Consider the following 18,060-nt stretch of genomic DNA (forward strand, 5'->3'; position numbering starts at 1 on the left):
TATTTAGTAAGTCCTTCTTCCAGGCAGCAAGTTTCTCGTTTCTAGGTTAAGTAGAAAAGTATAGGTTTTATTAAGCGGGTTAGGCCAGGGCTTGTAAGAAATAAAACACACTTTAAAAATTTGTAATTTTATAAGTAATTAACTCTAGTCTTAACAAACTAATCTGTATGAAATGTATCTGCCGGCTGTTTCTGAATTCCGAATAATTTTCACCACCTGAAAATTTTTTGAAAGAGAAGAAATTATGATTTCTCTTGAAACTTATTATTAACTAGCGTACCCAGCCCGCTTCGCCGGGCTAGATTTTGTTTTATTTTATTTAAACAATAAACTTACATCATTAAAATTTTTTTTGTATTTTTTTTTCTCTCGTTTCTTTTATTGCTGTAACTCGGCAATCTGTCTTGTGACATTGGGCCGTTCGTTTGTGGGTTAAGGTAATTAATATAGTCTCTACTAATATTATAAATGAGAATATAAGTTTGTTTGTTACGCTTTCACGCAAAAACTACTTAGCCGATCCTCATATGAAACTTTGTTCATATATTCCTGAAGGTATTAGAAGTAATATAGGATGCTTTTTATCCCGAAATTAAACTCATATCTTTTGGGAGAGGGGACGAAAGTGTTAGACGATTTTGCATCACAACGCCGTCAAATGATAACCGATTTAAATAATTACTTACTTACTTTTTTTTATAAAAGAAAACACAAGTTAACAATTTCAGTAGAATTACGCCTAAATTGAATGCCACATGTCTTTCGAAAAACAAAAGAAACGCAGACGAAGTCGCCGGCAACAGCTAGTATAGTATAAGGGGATAGGGCCGTTAATACGCATTAACGGCCCACTACACAACGCCTTAACCCTTCTTACTACACAGTAAGAAGGGTTAAGGCCGGAGTCCACCACGCTGGCCCACTGCGGATTGGTGGACTAACTCAGCGAAATGTGTACACAATGATAATAATGATTACCTGTCCTCTCTTCAAGCCGAAGTATCTCGCAACTGGATCACCCGCCTGTATCCTCATCAACATGTTTTCTTTTAATTTACTGTATTAAATAATCAAGGAAAATTACACTTAATTCATTTTTTTTAATTCATCCCTATTTCAAACTATACTATTAAAGAATCGATCAATACTAGACGATTAACGAAGAATGTTTGCCCTTGACTGCAACCTCACCTAGTGATAAGTGATGATGCAATCTAAGATGGTGGCGGGCTAACCTTTTATAGAGTTTGGCAGTTCACCCTAATCTGTTTACTGCGCGAAATCGTACCGGAACGGTAGATCGCTTAGCGGCACGTCTTTCTCGGTTGGGTGGTAATTAGCCACTGCTTAGACCTCCCACCAGACCATACCAGAGAAAATTCCGCCGGGAATCGAACCCGGAACCTCCAAGTTATAAACTTTCGTGACGCAAGTGGATATTAATTATAGCTTGCATTTTCTCCAGCACTACATCATTTAAAAATGACTACTGCGCATATTTCTTCATCGAGCAAGCCTAATGGCGTTTTCGTCTAGGAAGATGGCATAAAATGCAAAAATCTTATACAAGTTATAAAAAAATTGTAGGGTAGGCAGAGCTTTTGCGCATGCATGAAGTGCATCCCTCCTAGCAAGCTTTATGCTTAGACTTTCCAATAAGATCGCCTACTGCACAGATTTCCGATTAGAATCTGCATAAAAGTTTGTTCACAAAAGGATACTATCTTGCCAAAAGCTCCTGTTTCTCATCAGGTGTCAACACTATGTGCTCTGGTACCAATTCGTGTTCCGTTATGTTGATAAGAAGCTCTGACTCGAGGAATTGTTCTAGAATGTACTTCGGCGCCATGTCAACCAGAGACTGCTTTGCAGATGGGGTCATACCTAGAAAATATTATCATATTACATATATTGTAATAAAAATAATTACAGTTTACTTTTAGAGTAAAATTAAAAAAAGTGTTGGGCTATTCAAATCGTTTCCAACAAAATAATAGTAGCAAAACCACCGAAAATAAAAGCACGGTATCATTTTTAATAATGTGTTACGCTGAACTATGCGCAGAAGGCACAGGCAGGCATCACGTGATTATTCGACCAATGCGTCTTTCTCGCTGCTTGGTTAGTTTGGCTTTATGGTCTTTTACTTGTCAGTCGGTTTTAAATAATAACTACGGAAATAATACATAAATAAACAAGTAGTAAAAATTATGACCTAAATTAATAAATTATTTATTTAAACGTTACTCCCAAACATTCGCATTTGCACATTCGTGTCCCGAAAATTCGCATTCGCGAATGAGAAAAATAGTCATTCGTAACGTAACTGCTTGCAACGAAAAACGCAGCGTTGGTAGACCCCCGACCAGGTAGACAGATCACATCGAACGAGTCGCAGGGAGCCGCTCGTCCGAATCCAGCGGCTCCCTCTCGTGTTCGATTTCATCTGTCCAGTGGACGTCCATTGGTTGGCATGATGATATGAATCCTTCGGTAAATAGTTTTTTCGAAGTTATAATAGGTCCTCTAGATGGTACTTAAGTCATTGCCTAGCAGAGATGAAAAAAACACAAGTCACATTTGTTTTCATATTGAATTAATATTCAGGATAAATTATCTGCCTAAGATATTAAAAAAGAAGTTGTGCTAAACATCAGTTACCTGCTTGAACAACAACAATCGCTCTATGAATATTTTCCTCTTGCATTCTCGTACAGTATGTTTTGATGGTCTTAATTCCGATCTTGGCTTCATCTGGGAAAAACACAAACATCTGGTCTGTGGGGTCATCATTGTGAGCAACTAGGACTATCAAGTCACTCCTTGCTGGGCGCTTCTCACTGTAAATTAATAATCATTCTTATAAAATGCATTCATAATAATAAACATATCAAAAATAGTTTAATACAGCTGCAACACAGCCTTTTATGAGTAACAGGATAAATCCCAAGCATCAAGACGGAACTCCATTGAATACCTTACTAATTTACACACACTAAAATTACGGCTAGTATATTTTGAAATTTAAATTAAATATATTAACACTGTTATAAATTAGCTCTGGTGGTACCATAATTTGTCAATGTTAGATAGCCATATAAAAATGAACATAGTTTTCTTATGATCTGTGTTGTTTCTTTATTAAAATAACATTTAATAATACTGTACTGGATTTTAGTACATAATACAGCTATTTTAATCTATTTATATGCTTTACGATTGGATAACAGATAATAAGACATTTATCAGCAAGTGGTGTTAAAAAAATACATTGTAGACTGAAGAAGATAACAAAATATGGGATATACATTACAAAAAACAAGAAACAGACCAAACAAAAAGAAAGGAAAACTATTTATTCCTGCTAGTAAAGTAATAGTACCAAAATCAGTAGATGGTATGTTTTGAGAAATTTGCTTTCCTAAGTATACTTTTTGGAAGAAAAAATAATGGTTGTCAATTCTTAAAGTTATAAAAGTCAGTATGTTACAACTGTCATTTAGGTAATATTATTTGTTTATCAATTTTGTTGTGTTTATTTGTTATTGACAAACAAATTTCAGTTAAAAATGCAGGTATTAGATGAGAAAATAAAGAAAAATATAATTGAAAGTACTGTTCACATAGTAATAGTTTTATACATTTATGCACCCAACTCACCACAGTAACATATATGTAGTGCTTATTATGTGAGTCTGTCCATAGACTTTGACCATGGAATCCCTATTACAAATTCTGTAATTCAGGAACTCCTACTTTAACGAGATATGATAAGATGGGGACCTTTTCCAATAGAAATATAAATAAACCAATACTATATAAAGAGACGTTTATACTACTCTTTAGCCTATATTTTATCTATTTTATGTAAACAAAAACATAGACATTAATTTTTCTACCTATAAAATTCAGTAATTTTAAACTTGTATAGCTAACCTTGGTTTGTCTCCAAATTGTTCTTTGAACTGATCTAAAGTTTGGTCCAATTCATCTTGCGTTACTAGATATCCTCTGTCGTGACACAACTGTAATATTAATACAAATAAGTCAACATTTGCAAAGTTTTTTTAATAAGTCTGTTAACCTAAAGTTAACCTTTTCATAGCTTTTTTTCATTCCGCAAACTGAGTTCCGCAAAAATTCTATGAGCGTGCTTAATACTACATAGGAAATGGAAAATATAAAAAATAGGGTTACTTTCAAACAATAACAATAACCTCAAAATAATTACCTGCATTACAGTTTTTCGGATTCGCCACAGTTTGTAAGTTTCCGCATCGTCATCCATTAGTTACAGCAAATAATATTTATTAAACTTAAAAAACGTAGAATTACTTAGATAAGTTAAATCGAAATTCAAATTGAATTGTAAATATCACAACAGAATCACGAAGAATTATGGCTTTTTTTTTCCCGTAGGGAAAAGGCAAAGGTATATCACCGTACAGCCATGTCTTCAGTGCTTTATATTTAGATCTTATCTGATTGTAATTTGTAAGGCATAAAGCTTTGAGAATAATGGACAGTGATGGGCGATGGCACAACCCACTTTGCAGACCCAAATGCTCATAATAATACATAAAGGTGCCATTATGAACCTTGATCCGTTCATCTTAACTTGCCGCGCAAACTGATTGAGATACTGGAGTATTCAGTGTTTTTTATCGTTATTTTGAAACGTGCATCTCGAAAATTATTATGGACGTAATCCAAAATTAAGGACGTCTCTTTAAATAACATGTTTTACTATAACTGGGAATGGTTATCTTGATAACATGTCACTTGATAGTGGCTACTTGGACGCAAACTTGTTCTTCCTGGTACCCTTTCTACTATGAGTATTTTAAATCTTATGAAGGAATGCACCCAATCAAACTAAAAATAAAATGGCGAGTAGAGAAAGAGAAAGGAACACTTCTACAAATATTCACGCATCAAGTTAAGTTAAATAGACATAACAGGATAAATAGTATAATTGTTTTATTTTGAATCTTTATTGCGATTAGTGTACCTACCATTTTGTATCTGTATTCTGTCCCAAGTTCTCTGCTTGTGACTTTTCTAAAATTCTGAAAGTTTTTCTAATATTACGGATTTTTTATGTATTAGTTTTAAGACAAAATATAGATTACTTATATTGAAACAATGGCTGGAATTAAAGGTAAAAATTATGGTTATCAGATCATCGTTGTTGAGAAAAACAAAGACCCACTTTAATCTATTTGTATGAGTCATTTGTTGTATTTACAAACATTTTTTTAATCAAATAACAGCAATTCTAAATATATTATAATACATAATAATTTTCTCTTTGTTCCATGTTAACCTAATGGATTATTTATAGGGTAAGTAATAAATATATTGCATAAAGTTAAATCAATTAAAATTTGTGTGTGATAGGTAGATTGCTTCTTATTTCAAATATTCTTTTAATGTTTATTTGATGACGCTCCGTCTACGACTTCTCCCGCGTTTTAATTGTTGATTCACATGCTTTTGTTTTTTGAATATAAGCAATAAGTTACAAGTTGCTTTGCAGAGCATTTAGTCTCAGTATCACGTAAAGCTTTTCCAATAATTTTCTCAATTTAAGTTCCTTGGCAACAATGGTTACCACTACGAACAACAGCACTAACTTCCCTCATAGTTTTTTAGCCTCCTCATCTTGTCAACCCAATAAAGGGCCACTTGCAATTACAGGCGTGCTCTGTAATGGGCCATACTGAAAGTGGCTCTGTAGTGGGTTTTGCTCATCCTAGAATGAGATAGGTTTAGGCTGTAGTCCACCAAGCTGGCCAAGGGCAGATAGACTACAGTAGGATGGTAGACTTCATATGCTTTAAAACATTATGGAGAACTTGCATACATGGTTTCCTCACAATGTTTTCTTAAACTGTTTAAGGAAGTTATTATACTTAAAATAAAAATGCACCTAAACAAAAAGTTCAAGGTGTGTGCTGCAAAAATCCCCCTAAGAGGTAACCAAAGCCCTAACAACTATCTGCACTTTTTCTGCCTCCTCTAATCCAATATATTTCCTTACATAGATACGCTTAAATATTAGTGCAGGTCAGTGACAGATACTGGTATTTACTCTACTTTTACAATATTTAAATCAATTAACTTTCAATCTTATCTGTTATTTGTTGATATTAACTTAAATTTATTCCATTCACTCATCTAAAGAAATCTCAAAACTTTCTTATTCAAAATATTAACAATGTACATTGTATAAAAATGCTGTATTGTCTAAGTAGGCTAAATGTGAAAAGAAGTTAATGCTGTGCAAATGAGACGGCAATTAGTAAGTTGCATCAAAAAATAATATACAGATTATAATGTAAGCAATAATAGAATCTGTACACAATTTTAACCTACTAGATTATTTTTTTAATCATATTTTTTTCTAAATGTTTGTTATCTTGTTATAATTTAAAAGAGTAATGGTATTCAGGTATTTTCAGCTTTTATTATTTAACCAAATGCAATTTGTTGGAAGTATAGTTACCGACTATCTCAATAGTCTAGAGGTTTACATGTTCAAATATGGATCATGAAGTCTTGGGTTAATTTATAGGGGTGTGCCATTATATTATTGGTTATTGGGTTTCCTGTTAAAACTTGTGGGATTGGGAAATTTATCCATCTCAGTGTCTTGGAGAGCATGTTTAGTCTTATTTATTGTCAATTCCATGTAATAAATATAATTTAAACTCTTACCCCCTGCACTTAAACTATCACTCCTATGAGACAGGGGACTGTACTCAGTAGTCAGTGGCGTGCATAGAGGGTATGCAAAGGGTATGCAGATGATAGAAAAAGAAGAAAATCCCTAGTACGAGTTATAAATACTTAAGGGTAGGCTTTTTATACCTCCTACAATGCCTATCCTTATGTTTTTTATAACTCATACTGGAGATTTTCTTCATTTTATATCATCTGCATTCCCTGTGCATACCCTCTATGCACGCCACTCCCAGTAGTAGGATGTTAAAAGGCAGATAATAATAATAGTGATGCTGATAGTTAACATTTGTTGCTGTTCCTCGTTTTCACAAACAATCAGTTAACAAAAGAAGAAAATGTCTCCTTATTGCTGGAATTGTGTGTAAAGAGTGCATTTCTGTTTCTAATATTAATTTCGAATTCTTACAGTTTGGTGTCCCTGGCCTTTGCTGGATCTATTGGAATGACATTTGTTATACTAGCATGTGCCTTGCCACAGTATAAGTGAGTATGGAATAGATTCTTTTTTAGTAGTTTAGCCTCAATGAAGCTGGCACAAAAAGCAGCAAAGCACTATTACTGTTCTGGTTTAAAGGGTGTGATTACTGTTGTAATTACATACACATGAGTCTTACCTAACACCTACTGCTCATGATGATGGACACAGAAAAAAGAAAAATTTTAAGAAATAGGTATACTTACGGTAGCCTCACAATATATTTATAACAATATAGTATTTGCAAGACAACATATTAGTCTTTATAAACAAACACTGGATATAAACAGCCGACTTACAAGAAATGGTCATAAATTGTGACATTGTGACATCTGCAAAGGTGCAGAAGTCATTTGTGGGATTGAGTATACGCTTTTATAATATGATTCCTAAGGTAACTTTGGACCTACCAATGCATAAGTTTAAAGAATGTGTTAAAACACATTTATTACAGCGAGGTTATTATACAATTGATGAATTTCTTAATGACAAGGTTGCTTGGAAGCATCCGGCTCTGCTTTCATCTCTCACAAGACAGAAAAATGAATTTTAAAATGTAAAATGTAAATTGTTGCCTATTGGTATTGTAAAAGAGCAACTGCTGAGTTTCTTGCTGTATTCTTCTCGGTAGAATCTGCCTTCCGAACTGGTGGTAGAGTCACTACACACAGACAGACTTGACGTTTCAAAAGTGCTTATTAGGCATACTTGAAATAAATGAATTTTGAATTTTTGAATTTACAGCTGTTGCTCTGTTTATCTGTTGGTTTATCTCTTACTACGTCATTTAGTGAAGGTGGGCAATTTACTTGGTTTCATTTTCTACTATTACTACTATAAAAAAAACTTCACTTTTTATACAAATGCCACCTCCAGATTTTTTGAACCACAGGAACCAGAACTCAGGTGAAAATACCATCCAGATTTTATTTATCTTTTTTGCAATTAAGAAACATACGAAGTTATAGCGCAGGCGGGCGATACAACGCGGTAGGTCGGGGTAGAATAGCGGAACTAAATTTGAACGGAAAACTTATCGGAAGAGGTTTTTTTATTTCTAATTTTCTTCCTAAACTATAAATGGTATTTCAGGTTATGGTGGCCGTTCTTTGTAGTCCTCTTCTACATCCTTTGCCCAATTCCGACCATGATCGCTCGACGTCACACCGACAGTGCAGGCGGAACAAACTCACCCTGTATGGAGGCAGCCATCTTTATAACCATGGGCATACTTGTTAGCTCATTTGCTCTGCCCATTGTGCTTGCGAGAGCTTCTGTGGTATGTATAAAAATTGTAGTAATTTTTATTTTTAATAATAAACTTTATATCAAAAAATGTTAACCCACAGTAAGAAACTCCTTATGGACTAGATACAGTGTTACTTTTACCTATTGCCTAAAATCTCCTAAGTTACGTTAACTTGTGTACTTATACAGCATCGTTAATGTCTCTCAGAATGAGAGCGCCCCCCAGAGACCGCAATCCACCTTACCACCCAATTATGGTTGGTAGACTTCACACACCTTTAGGAATGTTATGGAGAACTCTCAAGCATGCAGGTTTCCACATCATGTTTATTTTCACCGTTAAGGAATGTGATATTTAATTTCTTAAATGAAACTGGTTACCTGGTTACTACACAATTGATGATAAGGTTAGTGTCAAGTTTGATTGGAAGCTGCTCCGCTTTTATCTCTCAGAAGAAAAAAAAAAGTTAATCTGTAAGTAAATGATCTGGGAAAAGGGAACTGCTGAAATTTTTGCGGCTTCCTCTCGATAAAATTTGCTTTCCGAACCGGTCGTAGAGACACATCAAACATGCAGACGACGTTTCAAAAGTTCTTTTAACAAAGACCTACTTAAAATAAATTAATTTTGAATTTTACGAATGTTCCTAATCTTTGTTTTACAGATCCTGTGGGGTGCCTGCTATTTAACACTAGCAGGTAACGTTATCGTATACCTTACCGTTCTCGGATTCTTTACAATCTTTGACATGGACGACTCCGATTATGCGATGTGGTGAGAGATCTAAAATGTCTTTGTTATAGACAAAATTATACACAGAGACGATAGTAAAACAGATTTTTTGTATTATAAGAAATGTGGCTATACCTATTGTTTACCCATATGTAATAATTTAAGTCTGATAATGATACTGATATTAATCTAAATAAAATTGAGTTTATATTGTTTAAGTCATTAATGATTTTTTGTATTATCTGTTGCTGTATCTCCCTTTATAGTTAATATTGTCTTTGGTTGGTTGTACGGTTGTTCTATTTAATTTGCAGGTTAACCTACTTAATTAAGTATTTTAAAGAAAATTGTATTTAACATTATAAAAATAGCATGTGTATTTTTTTACGAATTAGCGAATTAATCCTCATGCCTAACCTTTAATAATTACGATATGAATGTTTTTAATTAATACAAAACAGTTTAAATACATAGATAAATAAATTTATTTTTTGTTATATTTCCTTGTTTGCTTAGTTAGTTTAAAAGGAAAATTATAAATACATGTATGTAATATTCATTTTACAGAAGCCTTTAAGGTGAGTTTGTATAGATGAAGGATTATGTACAAGGTAGGAAAAACTTTGTCTGTTGCATTATGCGGTCACCAAAATATAAACTCAAAAATATCTTAAAATATTATTGGTATGTAATTTTTTTTTACATATAAATGACCTCATCCGAGTATATCCCGATTTTTTTTACAAAAAGAATTATAAAATAGAGTCAGTCACGTAGAAGATCAAGAGCAATTATATGCATAGTTGGCTGGATTGTGGCGGTTAAAGAAAAAGTAAAAAAAAATTAAGTTTTATTTTACATTATAGCTACATAACGCTAGTTAATATGATTTCAGTACTAATTAGATCCTTTGTTTAGCTTCAATGCATGCATGTAATAGATAATTATTTATATGGTTGGTTTTCGCATTGAACCCACTTAAGAGGTTCCATCATCACCATAATTAATCATGGATTCACCCGGAAAAACAATTTTTTGACTCTTGACTATGCTCCTGTCGGAACCAACACTTATCAACACAAGTATTTTGAAGCCATTTTTAAAATTCCCCAATGAGAGATAACCCCACTCCCAAATGGGCGTAATCAGCTATTTAATAAAATGAAAAAAAAAATAATAAAATTCAATTAATTTGTTAATTTGATTCGTATAAATTATGTAGGTATCTTATCGTAACGTTATTAAAAAATGTTTATTGAAAGAACTTTAAGATTAGAAATTATATTACTTTAATATTATATAACAAAAGTTAACAGTGGGTAGAAATGTTACGTAGGTTGTCCACGCCGACTGCAGCGATTCAGTAGCGATACAAACTCAAAACGGCTTTGCATCAATGTTCAATACTGTCAGGATACTGAACACAACACTGATACATACGTGATGCAGCATGTATACAACGTGTTCTGAAGGATACAGTCGAGCTGATGATATAGGCTACTTTTTCTGGCCCTTTTGAAGCTGAAATTCGCCTTTTTTATTAGGTAACACGGTACCATATTTATCCATATCCCTTTTTTCTGGTGTGAGGCTTCGGCCGTCGCTAGTTTCCACCCTACTGACAAAGATGTGCCGCTGAGTGATTTAGCGTTCCGGTACGATGTCGCGTTGAAATTGATTATTAGCCTGCCACCACCTTAGTCTGGATTATAGCTTAGCACCAGCCGAGACAGCAGTCAGAGCCTACTTTTAGTTGAAAAGAAGACCCCAATATCGCCTGGAACAGATGAACAATAAATTCGATGCTATTGTATCGTTCGCGAGTTGCAAATGCGACAAAAACGGCTCAGAATCGCTGCTACAAGTTGCCTTGGGGTAACCTCTAGCATTATAAGATTTCATTTTTATTACATTTCGATTTCGATTATCTTTAGTAAAAAACTTCATACTTCTTCAGTAAAATCTTTCCTTTTTTTATGTAATAACCTGCACCCAGATACATTTTTTTTTAATTTTACATTCCTGTTATGTATATTATGTAAATATAGTATTAGAATCGGGTCACAATATAAATGTTACTACCTGCTTTATTTTTTGTTTTATTTTTCAATACTAGAGGTGACTTGTTATTTCCTCAGCTCGTGTATGTACAAAAAACTGGCAGACATCCAGGCCGTATTCAGTTTCATTATAATTAAAAAAAAACTTTGACGTGTGCATGAGTCTACTATTAAAATAAAAATCAAATATAGGAGGGATCGAACTAATCGGTAAATCACTCACGAACCAATTAATTATAAATGAAAGTAATTACAAAACAGCAATGTATAAGGCTGAACAATAATCTAGAGCCGTAATTGCAAAATGATAAAACAAAAAAAACTTGCTTCTGCTTCTGATGAGCTGAATGCGCGGAAGCTCCAACAGTAATCCGAAAACGCTATCAGAGAAACAAGAAAATCCATTTATGCAGCACTGGGTGGGCATTCATGTGTTTTCTCAGTGCGCTGTAAATGGAAGATATCCCAAATAGCATACTGTCATAGCTTATAGGTCTTTTTTTATGTAAAGCAATTTTAATTTTTTTTTTAAATATTTTTTAGAATTGTATGTCATGTCTTTAAAAAAAGATGATTATTATCTATTAGGCGACTTCCCTAGCGTAGTGGTGAGCGTTAGCTCTGTTTAAAGCTGCTGTTTTTTTAATAAAAATTACATCGAACCCATAGAGCCCACCCACGCATAAAGCAAGTAGAAAACCAAAGGATAAAAACAGCAACACTTCGCAAACCATGCAAGAAGCACGTCCAACAAAGTGCCGCGCTGTGGCTATCAACTTGAAGCGTAGGTGTTGAGCCTCATTTTGTCTGTAATTACACCGGCAACCAAAACCTTTAGACCGGACCGGAGGCGGCAGAAATAAGTATGGTGGCAGTTCTTCCCCGGACGAGCTCGGTTTTAGAGCTTTACTACTACTACATTTAGATAGATAATTTCGTGGCTAGTTACTATCGTACCGACAAAACCGTGCCGCCAAGCGATTGACCATTTCGATACGATGTCGCGTAGAAACCGACTAAACAATAATATATAATGGGTTTAATATAACATATTCCCCTAAATAACCTGCCAGCTGAGTTGGTGCCTCTTTGACTGCATCATCACTATTCGATTAGGAATATACTATTCGATTCAATTGGTGAGATTGCAGTAAATGGCTAACATATAGCGCAATATAAAAAATTGCGGTTATTCTAACTGCTTACTGGTAAATAAATAATTAATGAATTTCAGGACGTAACTGATACCTTTTTGAAATAATAACAGGAAAGAGCAATAGTAAACGAACGTAACTGATAAGGTTTTATCCCGTACCTTTTCCGTTTTTTAAGTATGTTTACAGTTACTGTTATGGTTACTCTCTATATTAAGTCCGTAAGTATGAAAAACAACAACTTCATTGTTCTGTTTCTTAATACTTTCAAATTTAGCCGTTCGAAGCAATAACATTTATTATTACCGGAAACATACAAGATACCGTTTAACATCAAGCAGGCAAAGAGTTGAGCTGGCTAGCTAGTAAATAACTTTTATAAACTAATAAACTATAGATAAAAGAAATTATAAAACACATCAATGTATACCTAGAGCCTGGAGCCGATATCGCAAAATATCAATACATAAAAAAAAACTTCCCTTCCTGAACGGACGTTCAATCATGACGTTTGACAGTAGGATTTGACATTTCGAATGTGTTATTTTCCCACGTCAAAAATATTTTAGATATCGCCGCACCCATTGAAAATCAGTGATAAATTTGGAAATAATTATGGGTGACCACCTACCGGCTTGTGTTATAGATGTGGGAACAGGGTATACCAAATTGGGATTCGCCGGGAACAAGGAGCCCCAGTTTATCATCCCTTCAGCCATTGCGATAAAGGAAACTGCTAAAGTTGGTGACCAAAGCACTAGGCGGATGACTAAGGCCGTGGAAGACTTAGATTTCTTTATCGGTGACGAAGCGTTTGATGCGACAGGGTACGCGGTTAAATATCCCGTCCGTCACGGTCTAGTGGAAGACTGGGACTTGATGGAGAGGTATATAGAACAATGTATTTTTAAGTATTTACGTGCCGAGCCCGAAGACCATCATTTTCTGATAACAGAGCCCCCGTTGAATACACCGGAAAACCGTGAATATCTCGCCGAGATAATGTTTGAGTCATTCAATGTACCAGGACTCTACATAGCTGTTCAAGCGGTGCTAGCTCTCGCAGCGTCGTGGAAGTCGCGTACATCGGCCGGCCGTACCTTTACCGGGATCGTTGTCGATAGTGGTGATGGTGTAACTCATATAGTACCTGTTGCTGAAGGCTATGTAATTGGATCTTGTATCAAGCATATTCCAATAGCAGGTAGGAACATAACATCATTTATTCAGTCGCTTTTACGTGAACGTGAAGTTGGAATCCCTCCAGAGCAGAGTTTGGAAACTGCGAAAGCCATCAAAGAGAGATACAGCTATATTTGTCCAGATATTGCAAAGGAATTTGCAAAATATGACTCTGATCCTGCAAAATGGATGAAGAATTACACAGGCATCAATGCAATCACTAAGAACCCATTCTCAGTTGATGTTGGATATGAAAGATTCTTAGGGCCTGAGATTTTCTTCCATCCAGAGTTCTCTAATGCAGATTTCACAGTTCCTTTGAATGAAATGGTTGATGAAGTTATACAGAGCTGTCCCATTGATGTGCGAAGAGGTTTATATGGGAATATAGTTTTGTCCGGTGGCTCTACAATGTTCAGAGATTTTGGTAGGAGGCTTCAACGAGACATAAAGAGAACTGTTGATGCAAGATTAAAACTATCTACAATGTTATCCGAGGGACGTATTACACCTAAGCCTATTGATGTCCAAGTTATATCGCACAATATGCAACGGTACGCAGTGTGGTTTGGTGGGAGTATGTTGGGTTCTACACCTGAGTTTTACCAGGTGTGTCACAGTAAGCAAGCATACATGGAGTATGGACCTAGCATTTGCAGGCACAACCCTGTTTTTGGCACCATGACTTAATGAATTTGACTGTTTATAAATGCCAGTATTGTATGGGCAGCCCTCATGTCAACATGGCAACATTCTCTAAATAATGTACAATTTTAGTGAATTGTTAGATATAACATGAAGACTGCCTGTAATATTATTTGAGTTAGTTAAGCATTAACAATTAATATTATATTCATAGTAAGTTTAAAATGCTAGACAGGTATTGTTTATTACAATTTTTTATGGTTTAAAGTGACAGTGCACATTCTGAATTATTATATTAATGTAAAATATTTTGTCTATAATTTTGTCATATTACTAAATAGATAAATCATAAATATTTATAGCTGGATATCAGAAATTACTAAGCATTTAATGTATTGCATTCCAGCTTTATTACCAAATAAAGACTTTTCACTATAACAAGTTGTTTTATTTAAAAACATTTTAAAAATACTTAATTTTTTTTAATAATTTTTATGATACACACAAGATATTTTATCTATAATTTGCTAAGTACTGACAATAACAGTTTTCAGGATTAATTGTTTATTACTAACTAGCAAAACAAGCTTGGTTGTCAATTAGTGATTTCCATTCTAGCAGCAACTTTGTTAAAAAATTTAATCAGACCAATCTCTATAAAGAAATACAAGAATGTATAAAGATTACAAGTCAATCCATATTATATTTTTCCAGTATTGCGAACATTAACTACTAACTTGTAGCTGAATTTGTGTTCATAAAAATAAAATATTCTTATCAAATTAAATCAATCAAATTTTTTACTGCACTGCAGTAAAAAACTGCAGTACTGCATAGCCGCGCTGGCTATGGATTATTTATAATATAAAATCTTTGCTTGCATGGTTTCATGTTACACAATTAATGAAACTATAGCCTGTAGACGTTCATAGAGGTTGTACTTAAACTGTGCGTGAAAAGTACATCCATAATCAGCTAGATGGCGTTAGTAGTACTTTTACATTTATTATCTTTTTTATCCCTAACGCAAAACTGGTAGTTTTCAATTAGCTGCTTTCTTTGTGTGTCAAGGGAGCGCACAATCGGATGAATCGACAGTTTCTGCATTACGTACCTGTATAACTCTTTACGGAAATAATATACAAGAACCACTGTTTTTTTTTATTTTGTATTAGGCATTTTGCATTCCCTGCAATTATAAAATAAATAGTAACATCTCCAGTGCCAATGCCAACGTCTTTTGTTACGTTTTATATTATAGAAAACCAGGGGTCGGTTTAATTACTGGCTTCTTGGAACTCTATGGTCTATAAACCAAATTACTTCATTTTTTTGCATGATTAATCGATTTAACTTCCCAAAGTTCTTAGTTACCTACATAGTTTTCTTTTGGTGATGTTGGTAGGTACCATACTATAGTGGGCCCGACATGCGTAATTAGTAGATATTAGTTATGCAAGAAAATTTTAGGTACGTAGGTACGATGCATCATATATAATCTCAATTATTGTGGCAATCCAAGGAAAAAAAGGTTTTTAAACGGGATCAAAATACATCTTTGTGGGGGTGGAACATGTTTATATTTAAAAAAATGTTGGTAGGTAGATTTCGAAATAGGTGAGGGTGAAAAGGTCTAAGAGGTGGGGATGAGTTTGTTATAGTGCACCTCCATTCTCCCCGGACCCTACGGCTACAATACTGTCACTGGGGTTGACTATAGGATAAAAGGGAGAGGCCGTAAAGACGGATGAACTCGACGCGGTTAGAAAAAGGGTCGCCTTTATTTCGCTCTGCAGCTAATTACTTTCAGACACTTTTATTGTTGGACAGAGAATACAAGTCACAATTTAGCGGAGACGTGGCATTAAATGGTATTTAATTAAAATTATTTAAGTTGGTAGTTATTTACTTATCTTATTATATTATCTGCTTCATTTCTTCCTCGCTAATATCTAGTTATTCGTCAGCCTATTCGTATCGCACTATGCTGCTCAAATGCGGGACCTTATAGTGATAATTTCTTTCTCTAGTCACTCCTTCATTGCTGAAGATCGTGTTCTTGGCTCAGTTGCTTACACGGGCTTCTATCCGAAGCCAGCAATGGTGTATAGTTTGCACTTGGGGTCCCTCAGCTAGTCTGCCCAACTTGTTAGTGAACGGCCTCTTGGTCTCTTACCTTCGATGTTTTTCCGTGATAATAAGCACTTATTGCGACGCTGCATGATATGTCCGAAATAAGAGGTAGCATATAGGGAGAGGCGAGTTTTTACCCCTATATTTATTTTATATAAAATTTAGTTTTTTTTTATTATAGTTTAAAATATGATATGCGCGATATGCTTTAATACGATATTTTTTTTTAAATATAACTATTTGTAAGCTCACTGCTTGAATAATATTGCACACCTGGAATGGCAAACTGTAAGCCCTTTTTAGCTCATAAGACCATTATTATGTATACAGTTTATGCAATAAATGAATTATGAAGGAATCCTTAACATTCGCCTCCAGTACCACATCTCGAACGCATCTATTCTTTGCCTTTCTCTCGCCCTAATGGTCCATGTTTCCACTCGGTACATGAAAATAGGAAACGCCAAAGAACGGACTAGACGTCTCTTGGTGTTGTTGCTTATACCACGATTCCTCCATATTCCGTTAAGGTGTGTCATGGAATGACAATAACCAATAAATAAATGAATGGGATAAAATGCTCTTCGAGGCACGGGGTGGACGACACTAATTTCCTAACTCCGCTCGGCTCGACCTTGTTACCTCGTATTCCGTAGTTTAACATGCTAAACAAACAAACTATAATGACTGCCGACTGGCGCAGTGGGCAGCGACCCTACTTTCTGAGTCCAAGACCGTGGGTTCGATTCCCACATCTGGAAAATATTAATGTGATAAACATGAATGTTTTTCAGTGTCTGGGTGTTTATCTGTATATTGTAAGTATTTATGTATATTATTTATAGAAATATTCATCAGTCATCTTAGTACCCATAACACAAATTACGCTTACTTTGGGACTAGATAGCGATGTGTGTATATTTATTTAAAAAAAAAAAAAATATTTAGCTTAAAGCGATAAGGCCACCTTTGTATAGTAAGTCGTAAGTAGTGAAGCACTATGCTTATTTCTGCTGCTAAGCAGCATTGTTGCAACGCTGTTCCGGTAACACCGACACTTATACCCTTAATAGGTTTCTACGCGACATCGCACCGGAACACTAAATCGACACTAATCGTTTAGCACATCTTTATCGGTAGGGTGCTCAAAGCTTCCCACCAGACATGAATCCACCAAACAATGTTACTATCATTCAAACTTGAAAGTCTCATGAAGTTTTTCTTATACTATTGCTGTAACTTGAGTCGGTCTGGAACTAATCATCATCATCAAAAGCCTAGCCTAGTAGTAGTAGCACAGGCACGCTGCTGCCCGTTCTCCGTTATATTTCCTTAGTCACCTCGTACGACGTAGAGTTGATGACAACTGTATTCTAATCTGCCGTCAGCACATAGCACACCCGTGGCTGTCACGTTGCTGAAACTAATATATAACTAAGGTCCCAGGGCGGCACTTTGTGAGCCGTGTTCTAGCTAGAAAAAAATGATGATGAAGTGGAAGTAAATACATAAACGACCTAGAACACATAAGGTTTAACTATTTAAATAAAAGGTATAGCAGTTAGGCTGGAAACTGTTACAGACAGGATATTTTTAGAAAGCCGTCTAATTAGTCCCAGCCGGCAACGCTCGTAGGAATCGCAATTAAGAGGATATAGGGTAAATAACCCAATCGGCATTTAA

At 34.9% G+C, this 18,060-nt stretch overlaps 3 protein-coding genes across 3 annotated transcripts; 2 read left to right on the plus strand and 1 right to left on the minus strand.

Moving 5' to 3' along the window:
* Positions 1–111: 111 nt before the first annotated feature.
* LOC120633167 (DNA-directed RNA polymerases I, II, and III subunit RPABC1) lies at positions 112–4,412 on the minus strand. Its single transcript, XM_039903297.1, has 6 exons — positions 4,232–4,412; positions 3,937–4,025; positions 2,662–2,840; positions 1,722–1,884; positions 979–1,057; positions 112–216 (listed from the first exon to the last, which is right to left on the minus strand). The coding sequence occupies exons 1-6, from the start codon at positions 4,286–4,288 to the stop codon at positions 151–153; spliced, it is 633 nt and encodes a 210-aa protein (XP_039759231.1). The 5' UTR covers positions 4,289–4,412; the 3' UTR covers positions 112–150.
* Positions 4,413–5,040: 628 nt separating this feature from the next.
* LOC120633168 (leptin receptor gene-related protein) lies at positions 5,041–11,293 on the plus strand. The gene is made up of 4 exons (XM_039903298.1): positions 5,041–5,161; positions 7,155–7,230; positions 8,315–8,501; positions 9,136–11,293. The coding sequence occupies exons 1-4, from the start codon at positions 5,146–5,148 to the stop codon at positions 9,247–9,249; spliced, it is 393 nt and encodes a 130-aa protein (XP_039759232.1). The 5' UTR covers positions 5,041–5,145; the 3' UTR covers positions 9,250–11,293.
* Positions 11,294–12,941: 1,648 nt separating this feature from the next.
* Positions 12,942–14,656, plus strand: LOC120633345 (actin-related protein 3). The gene has a single exon (XM_039903537.1). The coding sequence runs from the start codon at positions 13,033–13,035 to the stop codon at positions 14,287–14,289; it is 1,257 nt and encodes a 418-aa protein (XP_039759471.1). The 5' UTR covers positions 12,942–13,032; the 3' UTR covers positions 14,290–14,656.
* The last annotated feature ends 3,404 nt before the right edge of the window (positions 14,657–18,060 follow it).

This window comes from Pararge aegeria, chromosome 21, assembly GCF_905163445.1.
Source record: "Pararge aegeria chromosome 21, ilParAegt1.1, whole genome shotgun sequence".
In the NCBI taxonomy this organism is placed as follows: domain Eukaryota; kingdom Metazoa; phylum Arthropoda; class Insecta; order Lepidoptera; family Nymphalidae; genus Pararge; species Pararge aegeria.